At 34.3% G+C, this 17331-nt stretch overlaps 2 protein-coding genes across 2 annotated transcripts; both read right to left on the bottom strand.

Moving 5' to 3' along the window:
• Positions 1-5194: 5194 nt before the first annotated feature.
• On the bottom strand, positions 5195-9539 carry LOC112091009 (uncharacterized protein At4g15970-like). The gene is made up of 4 exons (XM_024163631.1): positions 9158-9539; positions 7884-8249; positions 5856-6337; positions 5195-5710 (listed from the first exon to the last, which is right to left on the bottom strand). The coding sequence occupies exons 1-4, from the start codon at positions 9323-9325 to the stop codon at positions 5617-5619; spliced, it is 1110 nt and encodes a 369-aa protein (XP_024019399.1). The 5' UTR covers positions 9326-9539; the 3' UTR covers positions 5195-5616.
• Positions 9540-11173: 1634 nt separating this feature from the next.
• LOC112091012 (LEAF RUST 10 DISEASE-RESISTANCE LOCUS RECEPTOR-LIKE PROTEIN KINASE-like 2.1) lies at positions 11174-16490 on the bottom strand. The gene is made up of 5 exons (XM_024163648.1): positions 16334-16490; positions 14273-14434; positions 13089-13160; positions 11850-12929; positions 11174-11325 (listed from the first exon to the last, which is right to left on the bottom strand). Exons 1-5 carry the CDS (start codon positions 16407-16409, stop codon positions 11312-11314), a joined length of 1404 nt encoding a protein of 467 aa, XP_024019416.1. The 5' UTR covers positions 16410-16490; the 3' UTR covers positions 11174-11311.
• Positions 16491-17331: the final 841 nt, after the last annotated feature.

Raw genomic sequence — 17331 nt, 5'->3', positions numbered from 1 at the left:
TTCTCGATTCATCTTAAATTCTTGTTTTCTTTTCCTTTGATTCCGACTGAATATTTTGGAATTCTTCGATATTCCTCTTTCATTTCTATGGATATTCCAAGTTCTGGAAATTCCTCTACTCCGTCAATCGGTAAATCCGCCATTGATGATCCTCTTAATCCGTTCTATCTCCATCATTCCGATAGCCCAGGCCTTGTTCTCGTTTCACAGCTGCTGACGGGAGATAACTACGCCTCCTGGAGTAGAGCAATGCTGATTGCTTTTTCTGTGAAAAACAAATTAGGATTCATCGATGGCTCCATTCCTAAACCTGGAGGTAATGATCTGAATCTTCTTAATTCATGGATTAGGAACAATAATATGGTGATTTCTTAGATTCTGAACTCTGTGTCGAAGGAAATTTCTGCTAGTATTATTTTCTCTGAGTCTGCTTCTGAAATCTGTCTCGATCTTAAGGATCGATTTCAACAGAGTAATGGACCTAGGATTTTTCAATTACGTCGTGAATTGGTGAATCATGATCAGGATCAAAACTTTGTTAGTGTGTATTTTACAAAGCTGAAACTTTATGGGAAGAACTCGGCAATTTTAGACCTGTTTGTAATTGTGGAAAGTGCACATGTGGAGGAGTTAAGGAGCTGAATTCTTATTATCAAATGGAATACACTATGTCGTTCCTCATGGGCCTTAACGATTCTTTTGCACAAGTAAGAGGTCAATTGCTCTTGATGGATCTTATTCCACCCATTAATAAGGTTTTCTCCCTGATTTCTCAAGAAGAACGTCAGAGATCAATTGGACAGCAAAATCTAGGCACTAATTCTGCTAATGGGATGGCTTTTGTTGTTAAAAATGATGGTTTCAAAGGCTCTGTTGCTAACGTTGACAATCGATATGCTGGAAATAATAAAGGTATGAAGAAAGACAGACCTTTTTGCACCCACTGCAATTATCATGGTCACACAATTGAAAAATGTTACAAGTTGAATGGCTATCCACCTGGCTTCAAGCAACGACCAAAAAGTCAGCCTACTAATCAGATGGTGGCTGTTAATCAGCTTTCTAACCAGCCCAGTCTGCCTGAGAAAAGTGACAGAGACACTAGAGGAACTGAGACTTTCTTCCAGAGCCTTGACAAGAACCGGTACCACCAGCTGATGGCCATGTTTGCTAGCCACCTGTCCTCCTTTGCTATGACCAGTGAACATCAAGATGCTCCTACTACTTCTTTCACAGGTACATGTTTCTCTGTTTCTGTGATATCTAAGTTGTCTTCTTCAGACTATTGGATAGTGGATTCCAAAGCTTCTAGGCATATATGTTCAAATGCTAACGTTTTTCTCTCTTTGAGGCCTTTAAAGAACTCTACTGTCACCTTGCCAAATCATACACATGTGGCTGTTCATTTCTATGGTGATGTCCAACTAAACCCTCATTTGTTATTGAGAGATGTCCTGTTTATTCCAGAATTCAAGTTTAACTTGCTTTCTGTGAGTGCTCTCATAACATATGTGAGTCTTACTATCAGTTTCTTTCATGATCACTTTATTATTCAGGAAATCAGCTCCAGGAGGATGATTGGCAAGGGTGAAAAGCTGCAGGATCTTTATATTCTTAACACAGACAAATTTGGTGTAGATTCTTTTGTTAATAATGTTTATGTTCATGTTTGGCACAATCGACTTGGTCATCCATATTACAAGAGATTGGATACCTTAAAAAGTCAATTGCCTTGTGATGTTACCGAGATTAATAAAACTGATCCTTGCTACATTTGTCCTTTAGCCAAGCAAAGGAGATTACCTTTTATTTCTCATCATCACATGTCTCAGTTTGCTTTTGACTTGATTCATTGTGACATCTGGGGTTCATACCATGTGCCTGCTCCTTCTGGTCATAGGTATTTTTTAACCCTGGTTGATGATTATACCCGTTTTACTTGGGTTTTTCTTCTTAAAAACAAGTCTGATGTGTCAACAACAATTCCAAGATTTTTCCACATGGTCAATACTCAGTTTAACAAGAAAATCAAGGAATTCATGTCTGATAATGCCAAAGAGTTACCGTTCACAGATTTTTTTTCATGAACATAGAGTCCTACATCAATTCTCCTGTGTGGACAGACCGTAGCAAAACTCTGTGGTTGAGAGGAAACATCAGCATTTATTAAATGTTGCTCGAGCGTTATATTTTCAGTCTCGGGTTCCTATTCAGTTTTGGAATGAATGCATCTTAACAGCAACATTCTTGATCAATCGAACACCTTCTCCTTTGCTTACAAACAAAGCTCCATATGAACTCTTATATGAGCGTTCTGTTGATTACTCCCTTTTAAGGGTGTTTGGTTGTCTTGCTTTTGCCTCCACCTTACCTGGCCACCGAGCAAAGTTTCATCCGCGAGCTCGAGTTTGTGTCTTCTTAGGTTATCCTCCTGGTATGAAAGGATATAAGTTGTATGATATTGCACAAAAGCAGGTCTTTGTCTCCAAGGATGTCGTATTTCATGAAGAAATCTTTCCTTTTCACTCTGTTATTGCTGAGGACTCTTTAATTGATCCATTTCCTGATCTTGTTCTACCACAGCCGCAAGTTGAGGTTCCCTTTGAAGATCCACTTCCGGTTCTTCCTTCGGATCTTTCCTCCCTTCCATCTATAAGACCTTCTCCTTCCCACGAGCCCTCGCCCTCAACGGGTGTTGTTGCTCTTTGGAAGTCTTCACGGTTACATCAACCTCCTTCCTATCTTCAGGACTTTCATTGTAATTTACTATCTTTCAATTGTCAAGCTGATTCTCTTCCTTCTAGCAGTTTGTATCCTTTGGCCAACTACTTGTGTTATGATTCTTTGTCTGCATCTCACAAGCACTTGGTGTTGCAAGTCTCCTCACATTTTGAGCCTCAATTTTATCATCAAGCTGTTAAGTTTCCACAGTGGAGGGAAGCCATGAAGGCCGAATTGGATGCTATGGAAACCAATCACACTTGGTCCGTTGTTCCCTTGCCTGCGGGGAAACATTCCATTAGCTGCAAATGGATTTATAAAATCAAGTATAAGTCTGATGGTTCTATGGATAGGCATAAAGCCCGATTAGTTGCCAAGGGCTACACTCAACAAGAAGGTGTTGACTTTATTGAAACCTTCTCTCATGTTGCAAAGTTGGTTACTGTTAAGGTTTTGTTGGCCCTTGCTGCTAGTCAGAATTGGCATCTTGCTCAACTAGATGTGAATAATACTTTTCTCAATGGGGATCTATTTGAGGAAGTTTATATGGACTTGCCTCTTGGTTATGTTACTCAGGGGAAGAACTTTCGGCAATAGGGTAAGATGGTTTGTAAGCTTCATAAGTCCATTTATAGACTTAAACAAGCCTCTAGACAGTGGTATTCTAAGTTCTCACATTCCCTTATCCGGTTTGGTTTTGTTCAATCCAAATCCGATTACTCCTTGTTTACCAAGGGCTCTGGTTCTTCCTTTGTGGCCTTATTGGTTTATGTGGATGATATCATCATTACAGGACCATCACTCTCTACCATAGATTCTTTGAAATTATTTCTTCAAAGTCAATTCAAGCTTAAGGATTTAGGTCCTTTGAAATATTTTCTTGGTCTTGAAATAGTAAGGTCTCACAAAGGCATTGTTCTTTCCCAGCGACACTATACTCTACAGTTGTTAGAGGACACTGGTTTTCTGGCCAGCAAGCCGTCCATTGTACCTATGGATCCAAAATTTAACTCAGTGCCACTGATGGAGAGCTCCTCTCGGATGTATCTCAATATAGGCGCCTTATTGGTAGGCTTCTGTACCTCACTTTGTCTTGGCCTGATATTACCTTTGTTGTGCACAAGCTCAGTCAATTCCTGGCACAACCACGAGTCCCACATTTGGCTGCTGCTCATCATCTTCTTCGATATCTCAAGTCTGCTCCCGGTCAAGGTTTGTTCTTCTCTGCTTCTTCTTCCCTCCAGCTTAAGACTTTCTCTGATGCAGATTGGGGTTCTTGTCCAGATACCAGGAAGTATGTCACTGGTTTCTGTGTATTTTTAGGGGAGTCTTTAGTGTCCTAGAAAGCCAAGAAACAGACTACCATTTCTTGGTCTTCTGCTGAGGCTGAATATCGCGCCTTAGTTGCTGTCACTAGTGAATTAACTTGGCTAACATAGTTGCTGCAGTGTTTTACTGTGACACTATCTCCACCAACCCTTCTGTTCTGTGATAATCAAGCCGCGATTCACATTGCCACCAATCCTACATTCTATGAACGGACTAAGCATATTGAGATCGATTGTCATTTTGTTCATGATAAGATTGTGGCTGGACTTATCAAGCTCATGCCTATTCGCTCTGAGCACCAACTTGCAGATATGTTCACCAAACCGCTGCCTGCTGCATTGTTGTCCTCACTTTTGTCCAAGATGGCTGTCAAGAATATTTACAATCCATCTTGAGGGGGAGTTTTAGACTTAGTAAGGATTTGGTTATTTTGTAATTATTCTTGGTTAAGTGGGTTAGTCAACCCGTGTATGTATAAATAGTGCTTTACCAGTGTATTTTGTACACAAGTTCATTATTCTAATGAGAAGTGATTTTTCCTTCTTCATTTGCTTTTGCTTCCGTCATAATCTCTGAAGAGCTATACTAGAGATGTCTTGTCATCTTTGTTCAAGAAGAAAAAAGTAGTACCGAGTGGCATAAATTTTGAGTTTATACCACTAAACGGTATAAATATAAAGATGACATTGGAGTGATGTTTTAATATTTTTTTCCTAAAAAACGTAATACTTAATAGATTTATTGTCATGTTACTAAGGCTCTTTTCTTGTTTAAAAAGGGAAAAGGAAAAGTAGTCAAAATTTTTAACGTTCAACATTGCCGAGGGGCAAGGGCAAATGGATGGAAACCTCATTAATGAAGTTGTTGTAGGGAAATTGTATTATTTGTCTCCTTGACGTATAGACTCTACTAACATGTCAAATAATGAATACATAAAATAACCCAAAAAAAATAATACTAGCATTTCTCATAACTAGCGAACTAGAAAAAGTATCCTAAACTTCCAACAATAACTAAAGAACGCCCAAAAGAGAGATTGAACAGAGAGAATATCCCACATTTGAAAAGAAATCTAGAGAGCTTTTTATTTTATTTTATTTTATTTTGTGCCAAACAGAGTAGTTAAAAAATTGAAACCAAAATCTTCCACAATGTTTCTGAAGAATAATGCTACTTTTTCAAGTACAGGAAGTAACAATACTGCAAGTAAAACATTTTCTAAACAACAAATTCCAGGAGGGAAAAAAAATGTTCATGTTATCTTGGTTAGCGTACTTGATTTACAAAAACTATCTTAGCACGTTACCAACGTCCTCAAAGGAAAGTTCAGCCTCGATGATGGTACTCCAAAACAAGCGTAAATTCTGTCATTTACGTAAGCAAAAGGCTCTCTCTTTTGGTTCTAAAGGCGTTTTCTCTTCCAAATGATATCATTTTCCCTCTTCAAGAATTCTATTAACACTTCAGAGAGCTCATCCCTCGTTCTCGGTGGGACTTGGGGAGACAGCAACAAACAAGCTCATCAACACCACACAGGACGTTTTTCGATATGGTGAACTCGAAAATTCAAACCTCCCCGGACCATATTGATGAGTTTACTCCATCGTGCAAAGCATGCGAATTTTCTGGTGGGGAATCATAGCGTTGAAGAGAATCAAGGCTGAAATGAAGTTGCACAAATCATAAAGGGAAAAAAAAAAAAAAAGGAGATCAGAATAACAGTAGCTGAAGATGAATATTTCAGAAAAAGAGAGACGTAAATCTATGATAACGAAATTAATCGAGCCAAGACGTGCTCGTCTTACCTGCAATTTTCAGGAACCCTCCAGGATATGTCCGGGGATCTCTTCCAACTTGGTGGCAAAGACACAAAAATTTTCCAGTCCTCGAGCATAATTCTAAGGTCATGAAGCTTGCTACTCAAACCAAAACAGCAGTTAGCATGCATTGTACAAACTTGATTCAGATCTCTGCTAGGCTCGCAAAGCCCGCCAAAGTAAGCGGTATCCAAGAATCTAATCTTCAGTCCAGAGCTCGTGATGAAAGGATCAAACTTGATCATATTGAGAACAGCCTGATCATGGTATCCGGGATAAGTTTCCCGAGAAGAGTACCAAAACTTGTAGAAATTGATTGTCATATTGTTGGACTTGACATAGGAAAATCCTCCATTGGGCTTGTTATGTATATTATAAGAGCTACCGAAGAAATGGTCACATGCGATCTGGAAATCTGCATGCACGTAAAACTGAGGAAATGGATCCCTGAACCACATGATATCAGCATCCTGAAATAAAAAAATAATATATACACACACACACACATATAGGGGCATTCAGATAAGATGGAACAGAAAGATAAATAGAGCAAAGGGGTAACAGTTTGTACAGGAAACGTAATGTAGATTATAGTGCGGAAGTTTGTAGATAGCTTTTCTACAGGCAGACGCATGCTTTTTCACTTTACACTAATATCCCAAACAAGTTGCGACTGAATCAACAAATGAAATAGTATGGACAAGCAATTATCATTGGGTTAGATCAGAGTCAAATCTATTTTGTATTTCCTTTTCCAAAGTACAACAGTAAATCCTTGCCCCTACAGGCTGTAGGGCCATAACTATAATGTTGCTTAATTTCATTTCACATATTTCCCACTGTAATAACAAACTAAATTTAGAATCAACAGTGAAATAAGACAAGAACAGTCCACAAAAACAAGAAACCGGTATCACCGTTTCAATCTAAGTAGGTATATGCATGTAGATAAAAATAAGAGTAAATTGCACCGTTGCACCCAAAATTATACGTCTTCTGCATAATGCACCCTGAACTTTCAATTTTGACAAATTGCACCATGAACTTTATATCAGTTGTAATTGAGGTACAATAGCTAACAAATGTAATCAAATTGACGGTTTAAGACACGAGATTCACACATGAAAGGCAAAGATTGTCATTTTTCAAACCATGTCACATGTAAATCTCGTGTTTTTAACTGTCAATTTGATAACGTCACCTATTATTGGACTTCAATTGCAACTAATTTTAAAGCTCAGGGTGCAATTTTGCCAAAATTTAAATTTTAGGTCCATTATGCAAAAACTAAATAGTTTAGGGGTGCAATAGTGCAATTTATAATAATCTATGCAATTTATAATAATCATACAGTGCTTTCACAGGGAGAAATGCCACAACCAGATACTAAACTTTCTAGTTTCCTTTATAAAACCAAAACAAACATTTCTCAAATTCAAGTACCACGGAAATGGAGGCCAATGCACGTGAATACAAATGCATAGTTTTCTAGAATTTGTTACTTTGGTTTTTAAGATTCAATAAGCAACTAGTCTACCTAAAGATGTATGTGCCTATATCAAAGGCATAGGTGTTGGAGCTAAAAAAAAAATTGTCTAAGATATTAAATAAATGTCTTACCTGGAAAGTGATTGTGAAACAAGCCCAAAAGAAAACCGAAAAAGGACACATAGACCAGAAAAAAAAAAAAAAAAAAAAAAAAAAAAAAAAAAAAAAAAGAGGAGCAGAACAAATATTAAGCTAACCTACCTGCTCATTGCTATGCTGCTCTATGAGTAACCTTTTTCTCTGTTTTTCTTTTCCAATAATGAAAACAGCAAAGTAAAGAACCAAGTCAAATTATAGAAAAACGGGCTATGCTGAGAAAAATTGAGGTCGAAATTACCAACTCATAAGGCATATCAATTGGATGTATAACAAAACCAGGAGGATAAATAAAGGTTTAGAAATTTGAGTGCCAATAGCTCAGTACTTGTAAGTTTGTGAGAAATATGCTCCAAGTGAAAAAGAAATTACTGTAAAAACGAAGTTGTAGCCCATCTCCAGGACAGAGCGAAGAAAATCAATCCTTCTCCACATCATCTTCAAATAATCCGGAGTCATAAAATATGCCTCTTGATGGAAATCAACTCCTTCAGTTACAAGAGGAAAGCAATACTTGTGGACTTCCACACAACGTGTAAATGCCTTTTCATCCAAGGCAATAATAACCAAATGGTTCAACAGCTTAAAGGTGCCATTTCCAATCCTGAAACTCTCAAGAAAGAGATCGAGAACAGAATTTGAAGCTGCCCATGCTTCGTTTAATGTTGTTAAAATAACAGTATTGTCGAGCATGGAGGCATCCTTCAAAACTTTGTCAAGCGTAAATTCCTTGCTGACCTACCGGAGTTCAAATGGACAAGTATCAAAGCAAACATGCAATTGAGTTAGTTGAGCACAAAGTTAAGCCTATAAACTGAATGAAAGTAAAATAAAATGCAGGATTCATTCCTTAGCATGGTTAGCAACAAAGGGCGACAATGCTCCATAAACCATTCAAGAAAAAAGAGATAATTAATTCCAAACAGTTCCAAAATTGTTTGTCAATAAAAATAAACCAGCACATCTTTATATGGTAATTAGCACACTCGGGTCTAATTGTAATGGGAACTTGATGCATTTAGTAATATCAAGGTTAAATATGTTTTTACCATAATTAAGTTCAACATTATTCCTTCCTTAAATAACCCCACACCAAAGCTACTAAATAAATTCATTTCTACAAAGTTAAATTGTCATAATTATTAAATCGTCTGACAAATCTACAAAGTTACTCAAATAATCATTCATTTCTATACTTTCTGCATTAAAATTCCAACAGAAAACAAAATCTAAAGATTCTCTTAAATAATTATTCATTTATAAACTTTCTCCATTAAAATGTTAGAAAGTTGAATCCAAGGATATGATAATTTAATCACAACGCAAATTTTTGTCGTTGAAATCTTCCCACATGCACATCATTCTAAAACACAACACAAAATCTATCTTCACGCAATAATTCCTCTTATAAACAAAGCAGAGTAGAAGCAATTTACTATAAATTCGCGAATAATAATATTCTCTTTTTTTTTAATTCAAGAATAATAACATTCTCAGCCACAAGAAAACCAAGAACTAGCCAATGGCCAAGCAAAACTAAATTTCTTCTCTAATTTCTCGTTCTTCATCAAAAGGAACAAACTAAATCATGAGAAAACGATTCACATTGCAACATTCGTAAAGAAGGGAGAGAAAAAGGGACTAACGGAAGCGGAATCATCGAAAGGAAAGGCAACAGAAGAAGAAGACGACGAGAAGCTCTGGAGGTAGCGGAGAGACTCGGAGTTCCTGAAGAGGAAGAAGATGCAGAGAAACGCGGCGGTAGAGAAGAGCGCGCGGAGAGAGAGGAGCGCAGGGGGTTTCCGCCGCAGCATGTCGGCGACTGAAAGGAAGAGTGACCGGAATTCGCTCGGAGAGTCACCGGAAGAGACAGCCGGTGCCGGCGCTACTACCGCGTCCGGTTGGCGGGCATTTAGGGCTTGCGATCGTTGTTGTTAGACGTGTCGGTGATAGGCGTCAGCCATTGACACACTTTGCCAGAGCTTGAGTCTCTGAAACACTTTTGTGAGTGGTGATGCATGTGTGAGCACTGGTGTAGTTGTTTTCTCTTTAGTTTTTGTTTTTTACTGCACATTTTCTTTTTTTTTTTTTTTTTGTAATTGTGCCGGTCAAAATGACTTTTATAGAAGGAAAAATATAAAAATACCATTTTTCGTGTATCTGAGATTTTGTAATTGTGACGGTGAAAATGACTTTTACAGAAGGAAAATATAAAAATAACATTTATTGTGTATTTGAGATTCTGTAATTGTATGCTTGCAGATTTTACTTTTCTTATTATGAGTAAACTTTTTTTTTTTGTCTTTTTTCCGATGGTAATGGGCTTAATTCAAAATATGAGATGAATGGGCCCCCACCTACTGCATTGGTTGCACTCAACCAAAAAAGAACATGGATTTCTGACACAATTGCTTACAGAACTTGTCCGGATTTAATAAATTACTTCCTAAATTTTTATTTTTCGAACATATAAATTTATTATAATGTATTTCATTTAATTAAATTTATTTAAAATTTTTATTAGTTTAAGAGATTAAAAATTAAGATATTAAAAAATTTGTGTTATATTTAAATTAAAATGTTAAAATTTTTTACTAAACACCCTTTTTTAATACTAATTTAACAAAATCGTTGTTGAAGAACAAAATAATCGAGAAAATATATTAGTACGTATTGGTGATTCACGGACGAAGCAAGAAATATTGAGCTTCCAAAATCACAGTACAATATCTCAATAACCAAAACCTTAATTTAGAAATAAAATTGATATATAAGTATATATATACATATTAAACTGTCGGTTCATTACTCATTGATTATTTCAGAAAACGGTCATTTTATTAAAATAATTAATAAAAAAAGTTCGGTCATTTGTTTAAAATGATAGTAAAAAAAGAGTCAGTTACATAATTTTCTCGTAACGGATTTGATTTTCAACATTGAATCTCATGTCTTTTTAATTCACGGATTCGAGTTTTCAGTTCGCATATTTAAATTGAGATATAATTTTATTTAAAAGCTTTTTAATATAACAGAAAAAATTAAATATGACTTTTTATGAAAATTTTTAACTGTAATAAAATTAAAATTAAAAATTTAAATTAATAAAATAAACGGCTGTGTCTTCGTGATCCCAAAATTCATATATACAATTACAAAGAAAACTCTTGATGTGTCAGAAAAGGATTACATTTATCATGAGCTTAGACTAGTCATATCACATGTGATGCAGTTGGCATGCACACACACACACTGGGTCTTGATAGGGACGGTAATCTTGTATGCCCAAATTGTAGTGCATGGAAAAATATATATATATTTTTCTAATTTACACTCATGTCTCGTTTATTTCACCGATTTAAATTTTTAATTTTAGATTTTTATAGTAAAAAACTCTCAGAAAATATCACATCTAACTTTTTCTGTTACAGTGAAAAGCTCTCAAAAAATATCACATCTCAACTCAAATTAAAAACTCGAATTCGCGAAGTTAACGAGGCCTCATTCTAGATAATGTTTGAGCTATTAAGGGTACCAAATGGAATCACATCATTTAAGCTCTGTAATTATCAATTTAATCATAAAGCTGCAATCTTAAATTAGTTAAGCATCATAAATGTTTTCAAATTATCATACACTCACATAGCCAGTGCTTATCACAATTAAAATATTTAATATGAAGTTTCATTCAATCACAAGATGCCAGTAAGTTTGGTCTCAAAAATACTTCAGTTATGTTTCAGAAAAGTCAAACAAAAAAGTGCACCAGAAAGATGAAACAGGACACCCAATAGCTCTCTTTAGTCCAAAGCTCCTGAAATAAGATGCCTCCGTATTAACTAAACAAAAATCAATACTGAAAAGGATCAATGCAACATGTTCTTCTCTTTTCTTTTTTTGTTAGGCTATTATTTTCTTCTCTTTTTTTTTTGAAAAAAAAAGCAATTTCTTATTTAACATATGAAATGTATAGTATTAAAATTTGTGCTCAGTATTGCATATGATCTGACTAAATTGTTAGAAAACGAACGTTGTTCAGTCGTATTTAGCTCTAAGAAAACAAGGATAGAAAGTAGTAAAATTATTGCACTTCATGTGTCACATGATTTGAAATAAATGTAAGATTCTTATGGTCTGTTTGGTTTACACGGTTAAGTCAGTAATTCTGATTCTAAATTTAAATTTTATGAGAGAACTTATGAACGAGATCTTTTTTTATTCAATTTTTTTTGAAAAAAAAAAAAATATCCTACAGTACAATCAGAATCATGAATTCAAAGTGTGAAACAAACATGGCCATTAATTCTTTAAAAGTCAATCAGTATCTAAAGTACTTACCTGAATGTTCAGGTGACGTTGTAGGTGAAGATAGAAAGGGATTTGGTGGAAAAGGTAAGGATTGAAGTCCACTTTGCAGCATTTCTATGACACCGCTCATGGACGGACGATTTGAAGGATTGGTTTGAATGCACCACAAACTTACTAATATCATCTTTTTTGCAATTTCTTCCTCCTCTTCACTCTTAATCCCATCAAAATCTAAATCGCGACTTGCTTCAACATGCTTATAAATGTAGTGTGGAAAGTATATTCTGCTGATTTGAGACACGTTAGGATCCATATTTTTTCTCTTTCCGACCATTTCAAGAACCATCATTCCGTAGCTATATACATCTGACTTAAAAGAAACTCTTCCGAAGTGATTGGAACAGACTTCTGGAGCGATATATCCCCTAGTTCCTCGCGCACCTAACACAGACACAGTGCTTTGGTCCCTTTTGCTTAGCTTGGCGAGACCAAAATCAGCTATTTTTGCACAAAAGTTGTCATCCAACAAAATATTGTGAGGTTTAATGTCAAAATGCAAAATCCTCGTATTACAGCCTCGGTGTAGGTACTCCAATCCCCGCGCAATGCCGAGAGCGATTTCATACAACATCTTCCATTCTAATTGGCAACTGTTTGTATCCGAAGATCCTTGATTGTATATCAACTTGTCTAAAGACCCATTTGACATGTATTCATAAATGAGGACTCTTTTAGGCTTGTAGCAGAAACCTAAAAGAGATACAATATTAACATGAGAAGTTCTGCTGATACTGGAAACCTCGTTAATGAAGTCCTCTCCGTTGCTTTTTGAATCACTCAAGACTTTAACAGCCACAAGACGGCCGTCTGGGAGTTTTCCTTTGTATACACCGCCAAATCCTCCTTGACCCAATTTTTCCGCGAAAAAGTTGGTCATTTTCTTGATCTCCCAATAGCTATATTCTCTGGGAAATACTAAATCATGGCTCCTCAAGAATGCCTTAATATTTGCAATGTTTTTCTTATCTTTCTTCCTAAAGCACTTTCGCTTGAGACAATAGACTATCAAAACAATAAGCATCAAAAGCATTGTTGTACCAATTACAATACCTGAGTAAACAGAGAATTGAGCATGTCAACCGATTTAGTTCATAAACAACAAATTGTAACTGCATTGAGTACATGATTAAATTTATATTCTTTGGTTATGTTTAAAGCTATATATTAATAAATAAACTGTATATTATAATATCTTAACTGTTGGATTACCTATTGTTGTAGCTTTATGTTGACTATCAGTACTCTTGTGATTGGAAAGGAAATCTCCAGAAAAATCTGTACCTGAAAAATTCGAATGAGTGGGTAAGGTAACTAAATTTAATAAATGAAAATGTACAGTTCTTAAGAGCAACAAGAATATACATATATATATATATATATATATATATATAGTTTACTCGCTTTTTCATACGAGTGGCACTTAAGTTTAAAATGCCTCATTTAACTACTTTAAATTTTGGTCACAAATCTCTATTAAAAAACTTAAAAGTTCTCCGTTAAATAGAGGACTATTTTTGTCCAACAACAGTACAACACCTAAAGTGTTTAGATAAAATAACGTAGTATACCATCAAAATTCAACAGCTTTATATTTATGTCATGTATATTGACTTTAAAAAATATATATATTATGACCAGGATACTCTCCAAGGATGTCAGGTCATTTTTGTCAAAAAGAAAATAATAATTTAAATAGAATATTAGTTAGGACATTTTCTGGTGACTTGAGTGGCATAATGATAAGTTTATATTATTGGGTGAGACTCGTATCTTTTGTATAATTTTAATGTCTTAATTAGTGTCTAACTAATAATATCATGCACGTCATGTAAAAAAATTTGAATTGTTTTTTAACTAACACTTTTATACTTATCATGTAATGATGTGAAATAATTTGATTAGTTAGATACTGTTTAGAACACTAAAAATTGGATAATAGATATAAATCCCACTGGATGGCATAGATATAAAGATATAAAGATTGCATCTTTTGAATGGCATTTCTGTGTTTATTCCTGACATTTACTCATTTTCTAGCGTGGCACTTCAAATTTTAAAATATCTTACGGTTAGACTTGTTTTCTTATACTAATCATAGGTCAAAGCAGATAAAAAATAAATAAATAAATAAATAAATAAACTCATAAAAAGGAAAAGAATAAAACATATAATTAAATTTTCATAACAATTAATTATCACACATCATTTCATAAAAAGTCCATTATAAAATTCATATATTATTAATTATCAAATAGCAAAATCCTCAGGATTAAATAAACATATATATCAAAACTATTCAAAAGGAAGGCTAAATGAAAACAAATGTATTTTTGATTTATAAAATTAAAAACAAAACTTTACCCAAAAAAAAAAAAACCTCTATGTAACTTTACCCCAAGGTGACGATGTTGGTGGAAGTCGTGACCTTGTTGGTCGAGGTGATGAAATCGGTCCTAGTGACGGTGGACGCGGAGATGACAGTGGACGCGGAGATGACGGTGGAGGTGACGTATTATTGCTTCGTGATCCTCTTGTTGCATTAGCGCGCACAGTCACTGAAAAATAGTAATTAATAATATATAGAGCGATGAAGAAGTACAAATTAAGATAGAATTTACGACTCATAATAGCTGCATAATTAATAAAGACATTCAGCCAAGAGATTATTTTGAAGGGAATTGTAATCCTAGCAAAGAGAGAGAAAAGAAAGTGGAAATGAAACACAAAATTTAGGGAATGAAATAGTTGAGTTCGTTGTCTTTCTGAGTATCAAGTTATATGGGTATCTAAAGTTTCCCGTTCCATAATGCGGCAGCACAGAAATGGAAATCAAGGCCCAGAAGACATTACGGTCCGTTTAATTCGTTTATTCGAGTTTTTAATTTAAATTAATATGTGATTTTACGATAACTTTTTATTGTAGTAAAAAGATTAAATGTGACTATTTTTTAGAGTTTTTAACTACAACAAAACTCAAATTTTAAACTCAAATAAGTGAAATAAACGGAACCTACATGCGACTGCTCATGTTGTGCCTTGCATCATGTGGTTTTCTTGCATCTTGTGGTTTTTACAAGCCAGCTTATTTAGTACTACAAAATTTGAAGATAAAATTTGAACAACTCAATGCACCTAAGTTGAACAAATAAGAAACGAACATTGAACATAATTAAAATCTACGATAATAAGCTAATACATGCTTTTTGTAGAGAAAGAGTGACAGAATTAAAGAATTTTGAATTATTATTATTGGTGCTCCCTGAATTTTAGGTTCTAATTTGGCTTCCGAAATTTAAAAACTCTTATTTTACCCTTTGAAATAGTCTCACTTAACCCATTTCTGTTAAAATTTCTATTAAAAACAAATATAAAAAAGGAGGTAGTGTGATCACATAGTCTTTCTATTAGAATTTCTCTTAAAAATAAATGAAAAAAAAAAAAAAGACTACCTGGCCATTTAACTCTCTTTTTTCTCTTATTTTAACAGAAATTCTATTAAAGATGGGTAAGTGAGACTAATTTAAAATTTAAAAGATAAAGTGAGGAATTTTTAAAGTTTGAATATGAAATTTTAAGTGACCCTAAAATTTAAGGGACACCGATGATACTAACCCAAAAATTTGAAAGAGGCGAATTGAGTTTGAGAAATGAGGAGTTGATTGGGGGATTAGCCAATTTTTTCCTTCTTCTTCTTCTTCTTAATTAATTAGAAAAACAATGAACTACAGTACGTTATTGAGAAGATAACGTTGCATAAAAAATTGACAAGTATGAAAATAAAAGAAATACTCATACATGTTTTGAAAATATATTAAAAAGATAAAAATAAAAATAAACTCGAGTTATGGCATAAAAAAAAACTGATTGTAAGATACTTCTCACAATACAAGTGTCCTTCGTGCTGAAAAATAAAAATTTAAAAATTGAAAAAAAAATCAATGCACTAATATGATAGTTGTTCTTTTTTAGAGAGACTATAATAAGTAAATATATTTTCTTGTCGCTCATAAATGTTGTTCTGAAAGGACTTGTGACTTTACTAAAGAGATGATTAGCCGTGTAAATGACGCGTTAGTTTTGCATTTTTCTGCACAAAATTCGTTACATTTTCTCTAATAACTTTGTTTTCCTCTTGGTTCAGATCTGGTAAAGCCACAAGCTGTATCTTATTAGGCATCGAATATTAGATATCCTATCAATATATTATGTATATCAGCTAATATTTAGCTTTCAACGTAAGATGGAATTAACTTTTCTGATTAGGCACAATTTATTAGAGTCTTTTTTTTTTCTTTTTCCTTTTTTTTAGGGGATATATTACAGAATCTCATCTAATTGGCATAAACTTAGCTGAGGACAGATTAATTTATGATATAATGCGGAAAAATTAACTAAATCCTTAAAGAAATGAAAGTTAATGAAGATTATTCAAGTTTGTCGATATGTATACTAACCATACTGTATGCACCTTCGGTCATTCTGACTGGTAGTATTGCAATAAGGCACTGGTGCAGTCTGTGTTGCCGCCATGGAGAAGATCAGCTGGTAAGGAAGTCTCCGTGTCTGGTCGTTTTTTTGGATTCTGCTAAATTATTTATCTCAAACACCCAAACAGCTTTTCTAATTCCAAATGAAGTAGGAATAGAGTACGGGCATAAAAATTATTGGATCAATTATGTGGGGCCGGAACTTTATTGACTTTGAATTGACTTGGAGGTTTGGTTTGGATCCTTTCTTAATACGGTGGTCTGGAAACATCATGGAATGTGAGAAGAAACACCGCAGGGAATAATTGGCGAGATTTAGGATTCGTTTGGTACGAAAATTTAAATTAAGATGATTCTAATTATAATTTTAAAATTCTAATTATAATTTATAATTTTAAATTTAAATTATGATTCTGAAATCATGATTCAGAATCAAGGGTTTGAATCACATTGAAATAAGATGGGCGTGGTTTTAGAATCATGAGTGATTCTAGTTTAAAACATCACATCAAATTTTGAATCATGATTCAGAATCATTTAGGGGATGTTTGGTTTAAGGATTCAAACCATGATTTGAATAATGGTTCATGGTTTGTTACAGTATTTTCTCTTACAAAAAATACACGTAAATCAAAAATGATTCTAATCCATGAACCAAACGTCTCCTTAAAACTAAACACTGAATCATGATTTAAAATCACTATAAACAAACACTGATTCTGAACCAGAATTCAGAATTATGATTCTGAATCCATCTATCAAACGTAACTTTATTAATTGGCAACATTTATGACCTATTTAGTTGTATTAATTAACTAACATTTATGACCTATTTAGTTCACATATTTACTACATTCACTTTTTTCATTCTCTTTATTTCTATTTGCCTTCCCTTCTAATATACCCAATTTTAGAAGCTAAAACTCTGGTGCCGGCAACCCTCTAGTGAACTACCGTGCACCATA

Source organism: Morus notabilis, unplaced genomic scaffold (genome assembly GCF_000414095.1).
Source record: "Morus notabilis unplaced genomic scaffold, ASM41409v2 Scaffold538, whole genome shotgun sequence".
In the NCBI taxonomy this organism is placed as follows: domain Eukaryota; kingdom Viridiplantae; phylum Streptophyta; class Magnoliopsida; order Rosales; family Moraceae; genus Morus; species Morus notabilis.
The sequence above is the reverse complement of the archived record's forward strand: the minus strand, read 5'-3'. Positions and strand labels throughout refer to the sequence as shown.

Bases quoted from the DNA above. Each gene is read 5' to 3' on its own strand.
- LOC112091012 (XM_024163648.1), bottom strand. From the start codon at position 16,409: ATGGCGGCAACACAGACTGCACCAGTGCCTTATTGCAATACTACCAGT. The intron at 14,435-16,333 runs GTTAGTATACAT...ACTATTTTTCAG, and splicing joins CCGAAGGTGCATACAGTATG to TGACTGTGCGCGCTAATGCA. The intron at 12,930-13,088 runs GTAATCCAACAG...CTGTTTACTCAG, and splicing joins ACATAAAGCTACAACAATAG to GTATTGTAATTGGTACAACA.
- LOC112091009 (XM_024163631.1), bottom strand. From the start codon at position 9,325: ATGCTGCGGCGGAAACCCCCTGCGCTCCTCTCTCTCCGCGCGCTCTTC. The intron at 8,250-9,157 runs GTTAGTCCCTTT...GAACTCCGGTAG, and splicing joins CTTTCGATGATTCCGCTTCC to GTCAGCAAGGAATTTACGCT. The intron at 6,338-7,883 runs GTAATTTCTTTT...TTTTTATTTCAG, and splicing joins GCTACAACTTCGTTTTTACA to GATGCTGATATCATGTGGTT.